This window comes from Poecilia formosa, unplaced genomic scaffold (assembly GCF_000485575.1).
Source record: "Poecilia formosa unplaced genomic scaffold, Poecilia_formosa-5.1.2 Scaffold147, whole genome shotgun sequence".
In the NCBI taxonomy this organism is placed as follows: domain Eukaryota; kingdom Metazoa; phylum Chordata; class Actinopteri; order Cyprinodontiformes; family Poeciliidae; genus Poecilia; species Poecilia formosa.
In genome coordinates this window covers 671,933-691,251 of record NW_006800086.1, presented here as the reverse complement: position 1 = coordinate 691,251, position 19,319 = coordinate 671,933, and the positions used below count along the sequence as shown (strand labels likewise).

At 40.8% G+C, this 19,319-nt stretch overlaps 2 protein-coding genes across 4 annotated transcripts in view; one reads left to right on the top strand and one right to left on the bottom strand.

The window, feature by feature from the left end:
• Nucleotides 1-9,915, bottom strand: part of LOC103145797 (bone morphogenetic protein 7-like) — a 15,563-nt gene extending 5,648 nt beyond the window's left edge. Inside the window, exons 1-2 of the mRNA XM_007563386.2 lie at nt 8,775-9,915; nt 2,450-2,639 (exon numbers count right to left, since the gene is read on the bottom strand). Of these exons, the coding sequence (XP_007563448.1) occupies nt 2,450-2,639; nt 8,775-9,162 (578 nt within the window). The 5' untranslated portion in view covers nt 9,163-9,915. The remainder of the gene's footprint in view (nt 1-2,449; nt 2,640-8,774) is intronic.
• A 763-nt stretch (nt 9,916-10,678) lies between these two features.
• rae1 (ribonucleic acid export 1) lies at nt 10,679-18,445 on the top strand. Of its 3 annotated transcripts, XM_016677082.1 has the most exons (14): nt 10,681-10,747; nt 11,774-11,871; nt 12,440-12,558; nt 12,649-12,753; nt 14,400-14,492; nt 15,227-15,313; nt 15,391-15,477; nt 16,053-16,124; nt 16,203-16,310; nt 16,399-16,505; nt 16,604-16,679; nt 17,125-17,319; nt 17,403-17,488; nt 18,047-18,445. In XM_016677082.1, coding segments are annotated over exons 3-14 (1,107 nt in total). In that variant the 5' UTR covers nt 10,681-10,747; nt 11,774-11,871; nt 12,440-12,468; the 3' UTR covers nt 18,048-18,445. The 3 variants fall into 3 exon arrangements, with proteins under 3 accessions (XP_016532566.1, XP_016532567.1, XP_016532568.1); XM_016677080.1 differs by lacking the exon at nt 18,047-18,445 and having other exon boundaries at nt 10,679-10,747; nt 17,403-17,492; XM_016677081.1 differs by lacking the exon at nt 18,047-18,445 and having other exon boundaries at nt 10,679-10,747; nt 11,774-11,893; nt 17,403-17,492.
• Nucleotides 18,446-19,319: the final 874 nt, after the last annotated feature.

Below are 19,319 nucleotides of genomic sequence, written 5' to 3'. Positions count from 1 at the left end.
TTTTTAAATAGCTAGCTCACTCTCCAAAACCAGTTTTTACATAAACAGGGGTTCAGCTCTCAGACTTCTCGTCTCTGTAGCGAATTTCAAAGACAATTGAGCTGCTCGCAGACATCAAGGCGACTTGTCCTGCTGCCTTCGGGTCTGTTTGGGGTTGTCTGTGAATGACAATGGTGTTACTTTACCACCATCGTCAGACTTACTGACCCAAATCAGACACCAAAGTACCGAGCTTCTGGCACCACAACCCTTTATTTTTTTATGGAAATGAAGGTTTTTATTCTGATTCATGCTGTTGGTTCGGTCTAGACAGAAAGGCTGAATGTCACTTTAGAACAATTTAGAATTAGTTCAAATTGTGCATGTTGTATGCAGATGATGTTTTTCTTTAACGTTGATACTGTAGTCGTATCAACTATAGTACATTTTGCAACAATTGCAGCTGCAGGTCTCTGGAGCCATGTCTCTACAAACGTTGCCAGTCAAGCTGTTGTCCACTCCTTGTTGCAGAAATGGTTAAAGTCAAGACATAAACCATCTACGAGGTTTTAACGGAAATGCTCAATTGGACTTCGTTCTCAATCGATCTAAATCTACCCATGCGACTCCCGTTGTTGTTGTATGACTTGGTACAAATGTTAGATGAGACTTTTCACTGCTTTTTTTTTTTTTCGACTTTTCCCCACTCTTCTGTAAAAGTCGGTTTTCTCAAGCACAAGTTGTCAGGTTAGCCGATTCTCAGATCTCTGCAGCTCCTCCACCGTCACCATGGACCTCTTGGCTATTAATGCTCCCACTTGTCCAGCTGTCAGCTTAGGTAGAGGGTCATGACTTGGTATGTTTGTGGTTGTGCCAAAGTCTTTCCATTTTCAGATGAGTCGTCAAAACGGTGCTACGTTAAATGTTCAGAGTTTGGGATTCTATTTTACAACCCAACCCTGATTTAAACTAATCCACAACTTAATCCCCGACTTGTCTGCTGTGCTCCTTAATCTGGACGTTGGCGTGTGGTCATTAATGTTCTCTAATAAACCTCTGACGCCTTCGCGGAACAGCTGGATTTGTGGATTCTGTTTCCCATTGAAGTGGCTTTTGAACATAGTTGGTTGCATTGGATTTTTTTTTTTTTTTAAAGGAGTTCAGGGAAAATAATCCTTTTAAGATGTTTACAAGTGAAAATCAGGTTTATTTCCTCTTCTGCTTTCCAATTAGGCACCACTTTGTGTTGATACGCTGCCATAGATAAATATAGTGTTAGAATGACTTTGGAAACATTTTATACAGAATTAGTTACATGTTTGAACATTTTCTTCAATCCTTCAATCCTTTGCCTGTGAGGATGACGTTTCAGTCTTTCTATTGTCTAACTAGCCTTTTGTATCTGTTTTCGTTTAAAGACCGAAAGAAAATATAGATTAAAAAAAAATTAAGGTCATTACTGAATCACCCCCTTTTGAAACAAAAAACCAAGTCAATGCAAAAGAACCAAAAAGAATAAAAATATGTTGTCTATTCCACAAGACAATTGCTGATTGTTTTGTTTCAGCATGAAAGAAATGATGGCTCAAATTACAACTTTGTTTTCCACAGAACAGCAGATTTACTTGGATTCGGGGGGAAGCAAAGCAAAAAGCTCGAGACCTCTTCCAACCAAACGTTACAGCAACGGTTGTGTTTTAAGCGCCTGAGGTTTTGATTAGTCTGAAAAGGTGTAATTTTAGGAGTTTGCTCGTCGAGCTGTAATTAAAGACGGTATTTTGAGTACCGAAAGTGGTGAAGAAGAAGCAAAACAGAAGCTGGCAAACAAAACATGGCGAGCGAGACGGGCAAAACGAAGGAGTAGCTACATGTGACGTCCAAGGGATATTTGGTATCACTTGTGGCGCGAGGAGTGCGGCGAAATTGCAGGTCTCCTGAGAACGGTCCTGTTTGGATTCTGTGAAAGTCTCTGTGTTTTCTGCAATTAACACCAACGTCTCTCTGCAGAAACATTTGGGCTCTGACATTCACGCGAGCTGAAGTGGCGTGTGTGGGGCCCGGGTGCTTATCTAGACCACATGAGGATAATCGGACAAACCGATCCGACGTTTATGGCACTTTAAAGGTCACCTGGAAAATGTTTTCCGATCGTTTTGCCAAGCGTGAGCGAGTTAAGGAACTTCTACCTCGTCACGATGGAAGCACCGGAAAAAAACAAAAAAAATCTCCTTTACTGTTCCACCCTGGAGTCCATCCAGTCTGGGAGAAATTAAACATATTCTCGTGTTAGCATCCTTTTTTTTTTTTTTTAAATTGCGATAAACAAGTCTGGAGCTCATTTAAGTCAGACCCAACCGATTAAAATCTAGTCTGTTCGACTCCAAAACTGCAGAAAGTTTTGACACAATCATTAATGAAGGAGTGATGGAAAACAAGATGAATGTAGAGTGTGACATCAGGACATGTTCACCTGTCTGGAGGCTCCTGAAGGACTTGGTAGACACTGACTCGGAAGGTTTCGTTCCCGTCACGCTCCTGGATGAAGTCCTTGTAGATCCTGAACTCTGCGGCAGTGATGGCCTCGCCCTCTGGGATACGGGACACGTCGAACCGAAATGCCTGCGTGTGCGGCTGGACCAGGAGGTCACGGTCCCCGTCGACTTGCAGATGGAGAGATGGAAAGAGAGAGGGAGAGAGAGAGAGAGAGGGAGAGAGAGACGTGATAGAAAACTTCTGATTAAAACTTTGCCCAAATGACGATGCCACACCACTCACTCATGCAGGTTCTCTTCAAAGAATTAGCCCAAAATTCATCCGTCTTCCCATCAAGTTTGACCAGATTCCCTGGCAAACAGAAGCTTCCCCACAGCATGATGGTACCACCACCATGCTTTACCTTCTGAATGGTGTGTTCAGGAAGATCCACCACCAACCCTCGTCTGTTCAGGAAGCCTTGCTCTCCACATTTGCCGTTTCTCTGCAAACTGCTACTGGAATTTCTTGTTTTTTGTTGTCCCCCCCGCCCCCTTTAAGGCAAAATTTGGTCCTGCACAAATAATCTCCACAACTTTGACTTTTACCTGTCTGTTACGCGCTCTACATGATGCTGTTGTTTCATCAATCTTCTCTAGTAATGCCCCCCAACCTTCACAGATCTGCTTAGATCTGCTAATAAGATGTTTTAATTACATTAATGTTTGTTTTAAAAAATGAAATTAAATAAATAAATAAATAAATAAATCAAATGTTCCATTAAATTGTAAACTTTGTACTTGTTATTTTTTTGCAATTTTGTTCACAAAAATTGACTTTTTCATGGAAAAAAGAAAGAATAGAACAGACTTTATTGTTTCCCAAGGGGAAATATTGACAAATTACTTCATTCAATGTCTTAAATATTAGTAAATACAATAGTACTTTACATATACAACTGACAAAATAAAAAACAATTATACATACATAAGTGTGATATTGTATTATTAACTTTTTGGACAAGTTACATTTTTTTTCTAAAATCAACCAAACAAAAAATTTAATCGTACTCTTTTTTTTTTAAATTAAAAAATGTACCCTTTTTTTTAAAGAATTTTAGAAGAGTTGCAGATTTTTGCAGCTCTGACCAAACTGTATATCACCAGACCAAGAGGCAAATAAAGCGCTTTGGATTGTTAAAGAAAAGGTGGTGACCCAAGGTCTGTCCCGTAAAATCCCAAATGAGATGCATTCAATTGTGGGGGGCATATGGCAATAAAAGGCATAATAAAAAGCAGCTTATTATGGTAAACCAGTCGGTGGTAAGCTGTTGTTTATTTAAACGTCCCTGTGCTGGGTGTTCCGCTTCCCGCAAGCTTGGAAGCACTCCGTCACACACACACAAAAAAAATCCTACTTCCACGAGTGGAATGACTAATGTAAACATTATTTAACTCAGCTCCCCCTCCTAAATGCCACTATCGGGGGTGGAAGGAAGATAAAAACACATTCGTGGCTCGCTTTTGGCTCTCCGTTTAAAATCGCACACATGTGCTGACCACAAGAAAAGGCCCGGTTCGGGCTCTGCCCGGAAAACCGCAGCAGCAAGTGCACTTCCTCGAACGCGCAACACAAAAGTACGGAAAGCCACACGCCAATTTCATGTGCGCCCTCACCGCCTGGGTCGGCTCCCACCACACCTCCGTAATCATCTCGCAATGCATCGCCACGCAGTGATTTCCTTTTGATTGGAGAGAGGAAAGCGGAACAGCGGTAACCGGTGGCACCACAAAGGTTTCCACCCATCCTGAAGGTCCCCCCTCTACCCCCCCCCCTTTAGTTAAAAAATAAATAAATAAAAAGCAGAAAAGGTTCTGAGATGTTTCTTTAGCAACCAGGTGAACCCTTGAGAAGGGACGGTAGAGATCTCTCTCGCCCCTTTAGTTTGAAGCACCAACCATCCATCCATACCGATGACGTCATCCGGAGATCCCGCGGACGGTTTGTGGATATCTGAGAGGATCATCCTTACATCTTCTCCTGACGCCCCTGACGCTAAAAAAGAAGTAAAAAAAAAAAAATAAAAAAATCTGGAACGTTTCTTTTACGGCACCGCACGATGACTCACAGTCCTCTAAAAACCCCTCTTAACATAAAAACACACACATGCCAGGAGCCCTGAGAGTGCCGCATTCTGAACCCTGCTAGTCATTTGTTTGACCGCAATTAAATGCTGCAGGGGGAACGAGGGGTGATTTTATGAAAGCAATAATTGCTTGTAAGGACTTGGTGTGTTTACGTTTGGGCCCATTAGCTGCACAGATCAGACCTCAGATATGCAAACTTCCCTCTGGGAGACATTTCGACACTACAGATTGCTCCCGACGCTGCGGGGCCACACAGCAACACGGCTATATGGACATTTTTTTGTTTGTTTGTTTTTACAGTAAATCAATTTCGTCGCAAAGTCAGAGGTCGTAATTACGCGTTATGAAAGGTTATTATTTGAATTTCTTATCGATGTAGAACTCCGAAAGTGGCGTCGCTGGCCTCCTGGAAACTTTGACGATGATGTTGATATTCATACAAAAAACGTCGACAACCATTAAATAAACCACACATAAATTGAGTAATAAATAAGTAGGCACATTAAGTTTTATAGCATAATTAAAGTAAACATTAAAATGGCCCATTTTACTGTTGTCTAAGCTTGTTTCTTCCTGCTTTGGTTCAAAAAGTATTTCTCGACTCTCCTGCAACTCATCAGCTGCATCGTCACCAGATATAAATTCATATGGTTCATGTGGAGAACACTGGGTGATGTTTTCAACCAAAAATAATAGGTTAAAATGACTAAACAGTCCTTCAATTGTTAGGAATTTAAAGGAGTGATTCTGAAAGGGAATAATTAATCGAATAACCTAATATGAGACAGATCTCATATTACGGAGATATTTTTTTTTAGAAAAGTAGACAAAATCAATTGTCACAACCAGCATTTAATCATCTGAGCGCTCATAAAATCCAACTGGAGGGTGCTGGTTTGTTAGATCTCCCACCTACTGCTTACTGCTTTCCTGACTTGCTGCTTTTGCTAGCACCGCATAACAGCTCGACCACGCACCGAAGTGTTTATTTACGGCGTCCCTGTTTGCCATTTATGTCCCATCTCAAATCATCGGCGTGTCACATTTGGAAGGACGTCTTGAAACGATTGTGAAGCCACCAGGAAACAATGCCTTCAGTCAAATGCGGTGGAGAAAAACAGCTGGGCGAAGAGAGCTCAAAAGGAGAAATGCCACCCACCAGTTGTCTGTATTTTGTCTTTTTCCTCCCTCTCCTGCCTCAGAACTCCCCAAATGTGAAACCGCATGAATGTGCCTTTGGTGTTTGGAAACATATTTCCACATCTTGTTAGCTGAAGTGAAAAGTTCACCGCTATAGCTGCGTGGAATGGGACGATGTCTCGACGTCCCATTGTTTTACCGTCGACTTGACATTCTGAATCCCGCTGCTGATAGGAGGGCTGGCAAAGACTAGTTTCATTCTCTCCACCCGGTCCACGCCCCGAGGCAGGTTTGCTGGTGCAACAAAACAAGTACAAACACCATACCGCCTGCTGCTTCCCCCACCACACACACACACACACACACACACACGTTTGCGTGGCTATCTTTGTGAGGACTTTCCATTGACTTCCATTCATTTCTACAGCCTAAGCCTTACCCTTATCCTAACCCTAACCAAAACTAACCCTAACCGTTGTTGGGTCCCCACAACGTCGTATGTGTCAGGAAAATGGTCCCCACCAGGTATTACAAACAAATGCGCACACACGCACAAACGCACACACACACACACACACGCACACCTTCAGAGCTTTCCTCTTCTAAGGCAAACAACTTGGATTCCTCCCTTCATTAACTCAATGCCGCTTCGGTTTCCCCGACTTTTCATTTGTCATTGACCGATCACAAACCACTGGAGAACAATACACTGTGGCGGCTCTGATAACTGCAGGAAACCCACAGTTACCCGTTAAGTTGTAAGGTTGAGCAGAGAAATCAGACGTATGAATGTGGCCACAACGTGTACAGTATGGCGACGATTTATCACAGCGAAAGTGACCCACGGGTTCCTGACACACAGCTAACAATTTACAGGTAAATGTTTTGAAAGGAAGTACACTGTCCTGTAATTATACAGTTTGAAGCATTGGGAATCAATAAGAACTGGTTTCTACATGTTCCAAATTCATTTGAATCTAGCCTGAATTATGCAAAAATTGTGTTTTGGCGTGACAGACTCCACACCCTCAATACCTGATAATCCCTTAAAGGGGCAGTACTAAGTAAAATGTATTATTTTGAGCTTTACGACATGTTATAATGTTATTCCCTAATCAAAATCACACCTGCGGTGTTGCCTTCATTCTTTCATGCATGTTTAAGAAATCCTTTAATCTCCCATGGCAACCATTCAGATGTACCAAACGCCTGGGTGGGCACAGCACTGCCTTCGAGGATGAAGCTCCTCCTCTGAGCTGCAGTTTCCAAGTTCACCTTCAGAGCAGCAATCTCTCGTATCTCCCCCACTCAGCTCCTTCAGACTAGCCAGCAGCAATTAGCAGGAGCTGTGCATATGATCAAGCTACTTCTCAGTGAAACGTTGGTAAAAGCAGTTTAAGGGTTAATAGAGGAGCCATGTTGTGTTGACTTCCTGAAGGCGGAGTTTCAGAAAGAGCAGGAGTTTTTATAAAGAGACAGAGGCCCAGTTTTAAGGCACTAAAATACAAATTCAGATGTCTTTTGAGTCATATTTGATACCTTCTGCATTTCTATAGCAACTGAAGGGAACATGGCACATTGTGCTATAAAATAGCACAATGTGCTTAGAAAATTCACGATGCTGCCCCTTTAAGAGCAAGGGAATCGGGTGCTGCCAAGTGAAAATCAGCAATTGTCATCACCTCAGCAAAAGTGCAAATTTTCTCCTATTGATTGCCTTGTGAATTAACACAACACCAAGAAGAAAAGACAACAGTGTGAGCGGTCTTGGGTCTTGAGAAATTCAATATGGAACGAGTTTTATGATCACAATTGTTCTTCACGCAGAAAGATGATTTACGAGCAGAAGACATTTGAAACAATCGTCGCAGGCATGGAAAGGCCATTGCCAGAATGTCCAACTCTCTTCATACATCACTTAGCATGTTAAAAAACTTTAATTTAATGACGGTACAATTACAAAGAACTCCAAAAAAAAAGAAAGTCATGAAAGACGAACAGCTGTTTCAGCAGGAATGCCACAATAAAAGAGTCTTTCCAAAACGACTAAAGGGCCGAACCTTGTGGGTTTGCACAGCTGCGTCGTAATGAACCACGAAACCTCTGGAACAATGTTCTTTGAACTGCTGAGACCCCAAAGAACGGGAAGCCTGGCTGCTCAGAGCACAGCCTGCGCCAGGGCGAACACAAATGTCAAGCACGGTGGTGGAGTGCTGATGATTTGGATTTGTTTTAAAGGCACAGGACCTGGGCTCTGAAACCCACTGGGAAATGGCCTAATCTGTATACCAGTGAATTTTTAAAGTAAAAAAAAGAAAAGCCGTTGATCGCAAATTCAAAAAATGTTTTAAAAAAATCCAAAAAGAGTTTATCTAATAAAGAAAGAAACGGTGTGAAAGTGAAACTACGTGTTAAAGGAGGCTCAAAAAGCTACTGAAATGTGGATTTGCTTTGTTTTTCCCACACATTACGACATTAATTTGGCTTCATTGAAGGTTTTTTTTTTTAATTCTTATTTTGTTCTGCTTTTTTTAATGTTTTATTGTGACCTTACACGTAAACACTGACAAATGTTGTTCTTTACGGATGACATTATGTCCTAAAACAATGGCCTAAGAAGTGATTTATTTATTTTGCCTATCAAGGGCCACTAGCCTGCAGTTTTTAGATGTGCCACAGGTACAAAACACTAGAATGAAATAACTTAATTACCTCCTTCTTGTGTAGGTAATTAATGACCTAATTATTGTATTCAGGTGTGGTGCAGCAGAGGCACATCTAAAAGTTGCAGGGCAGTGGTGGCCCTCCAGGACTGGAGTTTGACACCTGTGGCCTAGATCATATTTGGGGGAAAAGATTTTGTTTGTTTTTTCAAAATCACTTTTGAGGGGGGAAAATACTTAGCCCATCAGGAAGGTGGTGGTATTAAGTATTAACCTGCTGTAATGTTTTCCATAGTAAACATTTCCATGTCTCACACACAGCAGCTTAATTGTTACGATGATAATAATAATAATAATCAGTGTGAACACTCACCGAGGTTGACGAAGCTCATCACCGTGTCCGCGTCGTCCAGGAAGCGGCTGTCCTGCGGGCTCACAGCCGCCGACGCCTGCCCCTCCAAAACCGCCCTGTACCGCGAGTAGGCGCGTGGTTCTGCCTCCGTGGACACGGTGTTGTACAGATCCAGCATGAACGTCGGAGCGGCGGTGTGCTTGGCGTGAGCGTGCGGCCGCGGGCGGTGCGGCAGGCCCAGGATGGAGAGGATCTCCCGCTGGATCTCCCTGCGCTCCTGGCTCCGCAGTCTCCGGTGGATGAAGCTGGAGCCCACCTCGTTGTCCACGGAGAAGTTGGAGAAGGAGACGCGCGTGGCCGACGCGCAGGATCCCCAGCACGACAGCAGGAACAGAGCGGTCGCCAGCATTTTATTTTATATTATATTATATTTCTTTTCTTTTCTTTTAAAGTCCTCCCCAACTTTTACGCGCGGCTCTAATCGAACAGGAGACGTCGGAGATGCGATCTGTTCCTCAGGCGGTCCTCGGACATGTGCAGAGAGTTAGAAACACGCCTCCCGCTATCAACGCCGTGTGTCGTTCATTCATTCATAATTCCCCGTTTGCTCGGCAGCGTGCAGCCCTGATTCAGCCACGCGCGCTTCTCTGACGGCTCCGCGGGGAAAAGACTTTTATTGCGGCGCTGCATCAGAGGAGGGGCGCGAGCGGTTCAGAAGAGGACCAGCACACGTCATTTAAACAACAAACTCTCCATAAAGTTTTCTAAAATTGAATCCACTAAAAAAGATACACGTTTAACAGACGAAAGACACCTAAATAAATGGGTTACATTTCAACCAACTTTTGTTTACAAATGTACTTATTGGACTAAATTTTCTTTATCCTAACGTCTTATTGGATTTTTTTTTCTTTGTTTAAAAGTAACCAAAATAGGAGAAACTTTAAAATCTCCTCTTACAAGGGTGACATACAGGTCATTTTCCTGATAATTCAGGGACAAATCTTGTATTTCCGAAATAAATCCAACTTACAGACAGAAACAATGACGCAGCTCTGCACTTATGCTAAGTAAATTTACTCTTCACTGATAATAAAACCCTTCACCTGCTGCTTGGATAGGTACGACAAATAAGAATTACAAAACAAAACAACATCTTCCATTAAATGCACACCAAAATGTGTTAAGAATTTTTTTTATTTATTATTTTTATTTTTTGCAAACACAAATTAGCTAATTGTGATACAGTTGAACTGTTAAACATTCCATTCACAAATTTTTTAAAGAAAGAAAAAAAAATTAATAGGCAGTGTTTAGTACCCTCTAAAACTTATTTTTATAGTGCACGGAGGGGAGGATGGGAGACACAAAGTGCCATTTATCTCAAATGAATGGGTGTGAAGCTTTGATATTCCGTTGGAGGCTCAGGGTCAGAGTGCCTTCTGGTTTGGACGAGACTGCTTGAGGTGCTGCAGTTTAAAGTGAGATGGAGTGGATCGGCATTTAAAGTCCTTTTCTTTCGCATTTCGGGACTCTGTGGCCAGCTCTTACACAAAACCCCCCTATCTGTGTCCATCATAAAGTGGTTTGAATTGTTGTCAACAATCTGCATTGAAAAAGGGGCAAATCCCATAATCCCCTTTACGGCGCAGAAATTCTTTGAACCGGGACAATAAAGAGAGGCCCGCCCTAATTGCTGAGTGATCAGCGGTAGTCTGGGTGCATGACGGGACATGCAAATGTGCTTCCAAAGAGACGCTGCGGCTCTGCTTTAACAGAACAGGGGAGCAGGTGAGAAGCGAGGCCAGCTTTACTGCGGATTAAATAAAGCGTAAGAAGTTGTACCGCTGCTATTTGTACACCTTCAAATTAGTTTTTCACATTTGTCACATTTCACCTGTTGTCTTTGTTGCGTTTTAGTGAGGTTTTATGAGGTCAACAAAGAAGCACATAACTCTGAGGAGAAGACCATGGACTCTGAAGTCACTTTACAAGTAAAAATCTAAAATATAACATGTACACGCGTATTTATTTCTCTTAAAGTCAAAACTTACCACCTTTCATGACAAGTATTTTGAGTTTTACCAGGTTTGCGATTCTTTTTTTTTTCTCCATTTTTTTTTTATTTTCATACTATTGTCAAACTGAAAGTTTTCTCAATCAGAATTAGGTCTCTACTTTGACTAGACCACATGCTTTGAACTAAGCCATCATTGCAGCTAATGTTTAAGGTCTGAAATATGGTGCTGAGATATTTATATTCATAAAAAAAATGTTGAAATTATCTTCAAAATGTGATTTTCATGAGCAGCAGCATCTGAATTAGCAGAAAACAGTTTTATTTGCAGTAGACATTACGCAGCTGAAGATGTTTACACCGGCACACGCAGGTCACGTAATGTGACTCATCCCTCGCAAACTCAAATAAACTCTTGAGTCATCCAAGTGGGACACAAACATTTGTAAACCTTAGCATCCCCTTGACTGTAATTATTTAGACTACAGTTTGTTTCTCTAAATTGGTTTAATTATCTTTGGATGTAAACAGACACAGCTACACAATGTAAGACAGACTTTTCTGTTGTTTTAAGTGATATAAACACGTTTCTTGTCTTTTTTTCATCATATGCTGATATATTTAGGGAGTTAGTTTCGTGAATTAAAAAATAAAATACAGATTCCACAGAACCTAAGAATACTATTTTGTATTCATTAAACTGTAAAAGCCACTTAAAATTAGTTTATTCTCAGCTAAAATTAACACTGATCCTGGCCGTGAACACACCATCCCTATTGTGGCACATGGACAAATTTGAAGAACACCGAATTATTTTCAGAAAGTGAAGGAGCCTGAATACCTATATACACACCAAACCTTTTAGACGATAGGTTTTCATTCTCTTTCAACTCCTTTTGAAATATGTTGAAGTTTGTAATGCTTACAGAGAAATTAGGACAATCACAACACTGTAGTTGGGAAATCATTCAACTCTTCTTTCATCTTTCACATTTCAATCCAGCAGGTGGCGATAATGAGACTATAAGCTGGTTTTCGAACATCTAAGGAATCACCGAGTAAAACGAAGTCATCAAACTGCGACACAGACGCACTGCAGTGGTGAGCGCCACACCTTTGCTCTGTAATAATATATGTTTGTTATATTTAGACCTTGTGCTAATGATCTAATTTAACATATTAAAGCTTCGTGTATTAATACAGTTTCTAGAAACGGCTGCTAAATTAAAATGATGAATAAAGAAGTTAAAAATGTATTTAGCCCCACAGCTAAAGACGGACAGAGCTAACATTAGCGTCTGAACTGCTCACTCGCGTTTTTTTCTCAACTTTATAAAATCAAGGCTAGTTTCATATACCTTTAGGTCTTTAAGTGCTATTTATAATTGGTAATTTATTATTTTATTTGTTTAAAACCGTGTTAGAGTAAACCACATTCAGTCGGCGCTTGACATGTTGTTAGCAAGACCGTTACTTTAGCTGTAAAGCTAGTCCATATTATGTCATAAAATTACCTTCTAGTTTCAACTGTGACAACATTCGCTACATATGATTGTGTACTTCCTTTTGCAAATGTATTTTTTGTCTGTAATGGATAATTGAAATAATTAATATGAAAATAATGGGCTGTTTTAAAAATGAGTGCTCATCTTTGCGCCTTTTCCCGCAGCTGTACATTCGGTGCGCCTTTAATGCATTATGAGTTTGTTCGGAAATGCTTCCAGCTTTGGAACAGGAGGGACTGGTGTTTTTGGAAGCACGACAACTGACAGCCATAATCCCATGAAGGTAAACTGAAAGAACTCGTTGAACGTAGTGCAGTAATCGTGACTCCTGTGCATCCCTCTCTCACCTGTTCGCCTGATTGTTCTCTCACAGGATGTCGAAGTGACTTCGCCTCCAGATGACAGCATCAGCTGCCTGGCCTTCAGTCCTCCAACCATGCCAGGAAACTTCCTTATTGCAGGATCCTGGGCTAACGATGTAAGTTAGTTGTTGAGTCATTCAGTAGAAATCTATGTAGACAGAAACCAAGGATGGATTTTGTGTATGATTTGTGACCCAGTGTGCTTGTTTGAGAGCAGCTGCTGTAAAATGTTATTATAGTAGAGCTCCAAAGGTCTGTTCCATGGAGAATGTAGGTCCCTTACTTTGACTGGGTCAAGCTGTCAAATTCATTATTATGGTGGTATCACTGGGTGCAGTATTTGTTTTGTGATAAATTACTTTAGTAGTATTCATATTTCCAATATCTGAAGTATATTTGGTGATTTTAATACTGCATAAAAACATAGCATGTTTTCCTGATATTGTGCAGGTCTATTTTGGATGCTATTGTTTAATTTGTGTAATTGACTACATGCATTTGATGATATACAAATGTAATGGGAGAGGCAAAAAATGAGTTAAATACTAGTTAAATATGTCTAGACATTTTTCCAATCCTCCTTTATCAGGAACACAAGAAAGACATATTGGATTTATTCACTTTTTTAAGCTTTTTTTTTGTGATTAATGTGAATTTTATTCTCATTCACTTGGGAACTTACAACAAATAACATTAAAACTAATATTTCTAACGTTACTTGTACACAGTCTGAATTGTCAGGAGATACTTTCAGCGGCATGCTCATTTTATTCTCAGTCTGTATGCAAAGAGGTGAATGCTGAAAAGGACAAATGGAGCAAATATATCCAGCCTTCCTGTTATCAGCTGAAGTCTTTCTCTCACTTCTTCAGAGCCCAAATCAGACATGTTTAAAAACAGGTTTAGGAATTTTACAAAGCTCATTTTACAAGTCTGTGCCTCTACTGACTTGATTGTCAAATGCTGATGCTAAAAACGGCTAACATTAAATCTTCCACATCAGAATTATTTGCACAACTTTTCCTTCAGTGAAAACTTTGTGTTTTCACTGAAGGAAAAAGATTATAATTTTTATGTTTTTCACCAGCCTCCTAATGCTGAACAACTGATTTTTCTTTGCATCATAAATGCACAAGAATGACACAGTTGGGTTCAGAATTATTATTCAAATATATTTGTTTGTTAGGATCTCCAGTAGCCATTGCCATGATAATGGCTGCTCTTCCTGTAAAAACATATTACAGAAACAGTTACACACACATTATATAGTGTTAGTAACATTACATATTTCATGTATATACATTACAACACTTTATATTATAAAATACTTTAAGGTTCTTTCAGAAGCTCTAGCATTAGTCTCATTTAAAACAGATGAAGAAAGGGAGTTCAATGTTCTCATTTAAAAATGCATTGTTGTTCCATGATGGAAAACATGCTTTTTAAACATGCTAGTAATACAATTGTGCCAAGTGTGACTAAATATAGGTTGATCATACAAAACATTTTGTGTATTAGTTAAAATGTTTGTGAGCAACCTGGAGGAATGATTTGGGTCACTACCTTGCCTAAAGCCAGACTTGCAGCACTTTCTTTCTTTTTTCGAACAATTTCTGGGTTTACAGGTTTTTCCTTCAGGCCTTGAAAGTGTTTCTCTCAAATCCATCCTGCTACATGACAAGCTGATCGCAACTTTGTTTCCACAAACCGGACAAAAGTCACACATTTCCAGTCGTATTTTGTTGTTTCTGTGTGGTTTCAGGTTAGATGTTGGGAGGTGCAGGACAACGGACAGACCGTCCCCAAAGCCCAACAGATGCACACGGGTCCGGTGCTGGGTGTCTGCTGGAGTGACGTAGGTGTCCTCTTACAAAAATAAAACAACCCACACGGCTCATGAGGGTGCTTGAAATCCTTGAAAACACTTTAACTTCAGTTGGGTGTTTTCAAGGTTTGGAAAGTGCTTGGTTTATGTATAAAGCCATTGAAGGTGTTTGATATTTCAGTAGCAGAGGTTTGTAATAAAATGCAATCTAACGCTTAAAGTCCTAAACTTTGACATTATTTACAGTTGAAATTAGATATTTTAGTACACCTGCTAAAACAACGGACACTTTTTCTCACTGTCTGAAATTAAATCGGACTAAACTCTTCATGTTTTAGGTCATTTAGAATTTAAATTATTTATATTTGCTAAATGCCAGAAAGCTTGGCAAGAAAATATTTTTAGAGATTTTTTTGTAACTTTCTATGTATGTTTTGTTTAAATATTTAATTGATCAGCAATGTCATTTACCATACCTCGTATTATTTCAGTGTGATGAATATTTATTATCACAAGACATTAACGTAATAAATGATGTAATAGTAAATTGAAACTTCAAAAAACTTTTGTTTTTAGTTCATTTGTATCGTTTTTATCCTCAAAGTTTGATGCTGGAAAAGTTTTGAAACATTCCTCGAAATGCTTGTAAAGTGTTTGAATTTTAATGTGGGAAAAGTGTACGAACCCTGAATCCATGTGTTGGATATTTGCTGCTAGATTGCAAAAAAACGCTTATGATGTCATGTTTGTTTTTTATTCTGCAGGACGGCAGTAAGGTGTTCACCGCTTCATGCGACAAGACGGCCAAGATGTGGGATCTTAACAGCAACCAAGCAATGCAGATTGCACAGGTTGGACGAGATCCCGCCGGGTCCGCCGTGCGATCAGCTTGATTTCATCTCACACGTCTCCTCCTTCCTCTCCCCAGCATGACGGTCCAATCAAATCAATCCACTGGATAAAAGCCCCAAACTACAGCTGTATCATGACTGGCAGCTGGGATAAAACACTGAAGGTACGACGGCCTTCTTCAGGGTTTCCCACAGGAAACTCGTTAAGCCCGGTGGTAGAAGCGCTAAGGCAGTCATCCTGCGGCCCACCGTGATTTTGAGTTAAAAATGTTTTAAAGTTGACAGGAAATGTGAGAATATGACTAGGTAATTATGTTATTGGAAGATATTATTTGAGATACCTAAACACCAACTGTAAAATCTTAAAAAAGGCAAACAAAAAGGCAGTTATTTCAGTCGTTTCATCTTAATGGAAGTGTCCAAAATTTGTTGCTCCTTTATCCGTGACTTGTCACTTTATGTACTGAAGTTCTTGGCATGTAGACCAATAAAGATCGGCAGTGGTTGCAGAAACTGGTGTATAAAAAAAACCTACAGCAAATAAATGAACAATTATTGGTGGGGGTACAAGTCAAGCCTGGTGGCCCGCCAGGCTTACAAAACTCTGTGGGAAAGCCTGCTTCTTCAAGCACCTTGAACACATTCGTTTGTTGCATTTATAGAGAATGTAATTCCAGTCTCAGACACATCTGTCCATCAGTCTGACGTTTTAGAAACATTGACGTTTTTCTCTTTAAAGTTTTGGGACACCCGCTCGCCCAACCCCATGATGTCCCTGCAGATGCCCGAGAGATGCTACTGTGCCGACGTTGTAAGTCCGTTATAACCAGCATGAGGTCATTTCTAAAAGCTTCCTGGTGAGAGAACTGACTCACACTGTTGGACGTAGGTGTATCCCATGGCAGTGGTAGCCACAGCGGAAAGAGGCCTTATAGTGTACCAGTTAGAGAACCAGCCTTCTGAGTTTCGCAGAATAGACTCCCCTCTCAAACATCAGGTGAGCTGCTCTTTAACTCTGAGGTTTTAAAAATGTTGTAATGTTTTATTGTTATATTGTTCAGTGTTGTCTGTTTTTTGCTTTTTAGCACCGTTGTGTTGCCATATTTAAGGACAAGCAGAACAAGCCAACAGGCTTTGCACTGGGAAGCATCGAGGGCAGAGTGGCCATCCATTACATCAATCCGCCAAACCCGTGAGTTTTTGTAAAACACACAACGCGTATACAAGCTTCCTGCTCCAAACCTAAAAAACAAAAAAGACGACTTCACAGAATTCTCTAATCTTCTTTAGAGCCAAAGATAATTTCACCTTCAAGTGCCATAGGTCCAATGGAACCAACACAACCACTCCACAGGACATCTATGCTGTAAGTTGATCTTCTCGTATTAACACTATTAAAAGTTAGGGATGGGATACAGATTTTTTTCCACTTTTTTATCCAGGTTTGGCAAAAGCAACTAGCACTGCACATCACCAGGAACACATCCTAACTATGGTGAAATACTGTGGTGGCAGCATCATGCTCTGGGGTTGCTTGTATTCAGCAGAGACAGTGAAGATGGATGGAAATCAGGATTTTGAATTTAAAACTGGGCCATGTTGTATTTTTCTTAATTAAAAAAAAAGAATTTAGTTGTTAATTTGCATCTTCTAATATTGTATACAAGAGGCTTGAGTGGTTAAATGAGAAAGCTCTAGAAAGTGCCAATTTTTTTCCTCCCCTTAATTGTCAGAACAATCGATTATTCCAATCGATCACTAAAATAATCATCAGTCGTTAACCTTACTCCACTCCTGTTTCTCCTGACCAGGTTAACGCCATCTCCTTCCATCCTGTCCATGGCACGCTGGCCACCGTGGGCTCCGACGGACGCTTCAGCTTCTGGGACAAAGACGCGCGCACCAAGCTGAAGACCTCCGAGCAGCTCGACCAGCCAATCACAGCTTGCTGCTTCAACCACAACGGCAACATCTTCGCGTACGCCTCGAGCTACGACTGGTCAAAGGTACGAGGTGCACAGTCGGTTCTTCACCTCTCTTTATCGTTTTACTTTTAAAAAAAAATAAAAAACGAGTCTTGATCTTCTAGGGCCATGAATACTACAACCCCCAGAAAAAGAACTACATCTTTCTGAGGAACGCCGCTGAGGAGCTGAAGCCTCGGAACAAGAAATGGTGAGAGAAGGGCAGCTGCCGTCTGTTACCGTGGAGACCGTGGTCAATGAATGGGGCTGCCCCATTTCCTGATTGCTCCTGTGGCTCTGGCTGTGGGCTCTCAAGGGCATGCATGAATGTGGGCAGTAAGGATACCGACATGATTTATTTATTTATTTATTTATTTATTTTTTAAATTCAGCCTCGCTCTGTAGCCACCCGGTTTGGTAAAAGCACTTGGCACTTTAAATATGTGATGTCGTTTGCTCCAAATATGTGTGTGTGCACAAACTACTCTTGTACTCAAACAAGGTTGTATGTAAAGGATGGAGCCTTCTGTCTTAGCTAAAGAGTCTAGCCTGTAAACATGAAGTATTTAATGTTAAGGAAGAGGTACTTAAAGATGTTATTTATTGGAATATTGAAGTTTAAAAATGAAAAATATCCTAAATACAGAAAACCAAGCATATTTTGTAAGCGCTTTGCTTGTAGAATAGCCATTCTTCCTTTTGTTCAGAAATAAACGAGCGATAAAACAACCTCGCTGCTCTGTCACTGACTGCTACTTCCTGTCTCCAGATTCGTCGCGCCAAGTCGCACCTCTTGTGGAGAATTGCGGGAGACCTGCTGCTTTAGTGTGCGTGTATGCGTTCGAGACATGCTCCTTCCTTTCGACAGACGTCTGGACCAATGCCGTGGCTCTCTGGTGCCTTGCATGGACCAATCAGAGGGGCCAACCCATCTCGATGTTGCATGATAGTTGGCCTTTTTAAGTTTTTCGTAGAAGGGGGAAGAGGGCTTTAATTTGATATTTGTCTTGATATTTTTTTAATGACTATTTCAGTGTGTCCAAGTTTGTTTGTTTGTTTGTTTGTTTGTTTTTTCCCCACAACTTCCAAAAAGTTTTCATTTTCTTGTAATTTTGCTGTTATTCCATTAAAGATATTGGGATGTAAAATAAATAAGTGCGCCCTCGTAGATTCCAACGTTGTGTTTGCGTTTTGACGAGACAGTCAGCTGTGACCAAAAGGATCTCTGTATGAAGTTCTGTGCTCGTAGGCTGCAGAGCAAGGGTAATATTTTCGGACTTGACAAAGATCTCACCTCACGTTTTTGGATGCTAAATGTTTTAACTACTCCCTCCTATCTGCCTGTTTTACTCACAGTTAACCAGCAGGTGGAGTATTTTACCCCTGACAGTTTTAACTCGGCAGGACAAATGGGATCAAAGATGTGTGATGAAACTCTCCCATCCAGTTCCCCTGGATGGGTAGGAGGATTTCAGGAGGATATGAATGAGGTAGTTGGGGCTACTACAAAGGCCTTGTGTGAAGAGTGGACCAGATCTTAGAGGTAGAGGTGCGAGTTAAGTGTCTTTTTATAGAGGTCATTACAGCGTCGCCTCTTTGTCAGACTGACCCTAGGTAGTTAGCAGTAGACCTCCAAGGCAACGGTGGCGGGAAGGTTTAAAGCCACTACAGTTCCAATGTCCCCGCTACGCTTTCGGAGAACAATCTACACTTTAGCAGGTTCCGCAACATTTCATTGAAGCTGCAGTAAAATCCCTGCAGGTCTTAAAAGTCGGCTTGTTCTGCAGGATTAGCGTGTCTCTCTGGAGTTGGAAATGCAACAACTCTTGCATATGCAGAAGAACAACCAAATGGATAGAGCGCTAACTAACATGAGTTACAAAAAGTATTACTTTTCAGATTCTTTGGAATTTAAGCTTTAAGCTTTATGTTACGTTTATTGTGATGTGCCACACTACTAAAGTTGCAAAGGGCAATTTGCGTTCAAGACAATAGCAGTCCAATACCATTATGAACAGACTATAGTGTGTCTGTTTGTGGGA

Excerpts from the sequence above, each read along its gene's own strand:
- rae1 (XM_016677080.1), top strand. The coding sequence starts at position 12,469 with ATGAGTTTGTTCGGAAATGCTTCCAGCTTTGGAACAGGAGGGACTGGT. Across the intron at positions 16,125-16,202 it reads GATGCTACTGTGCCGACGTT|GTGTATCCCATGGCAGTGGT; the intron begins GTAAGTCCGTTA and ends TGTTGGACGTAG. Across the intron at positions 16,680-17,124 it reads CTCCACAGGACATCTATGCT|GTTAACGCCATCTCCTTCCA; the intron begins GTAAGTTGATCT and ends TCTCCTGACCAG.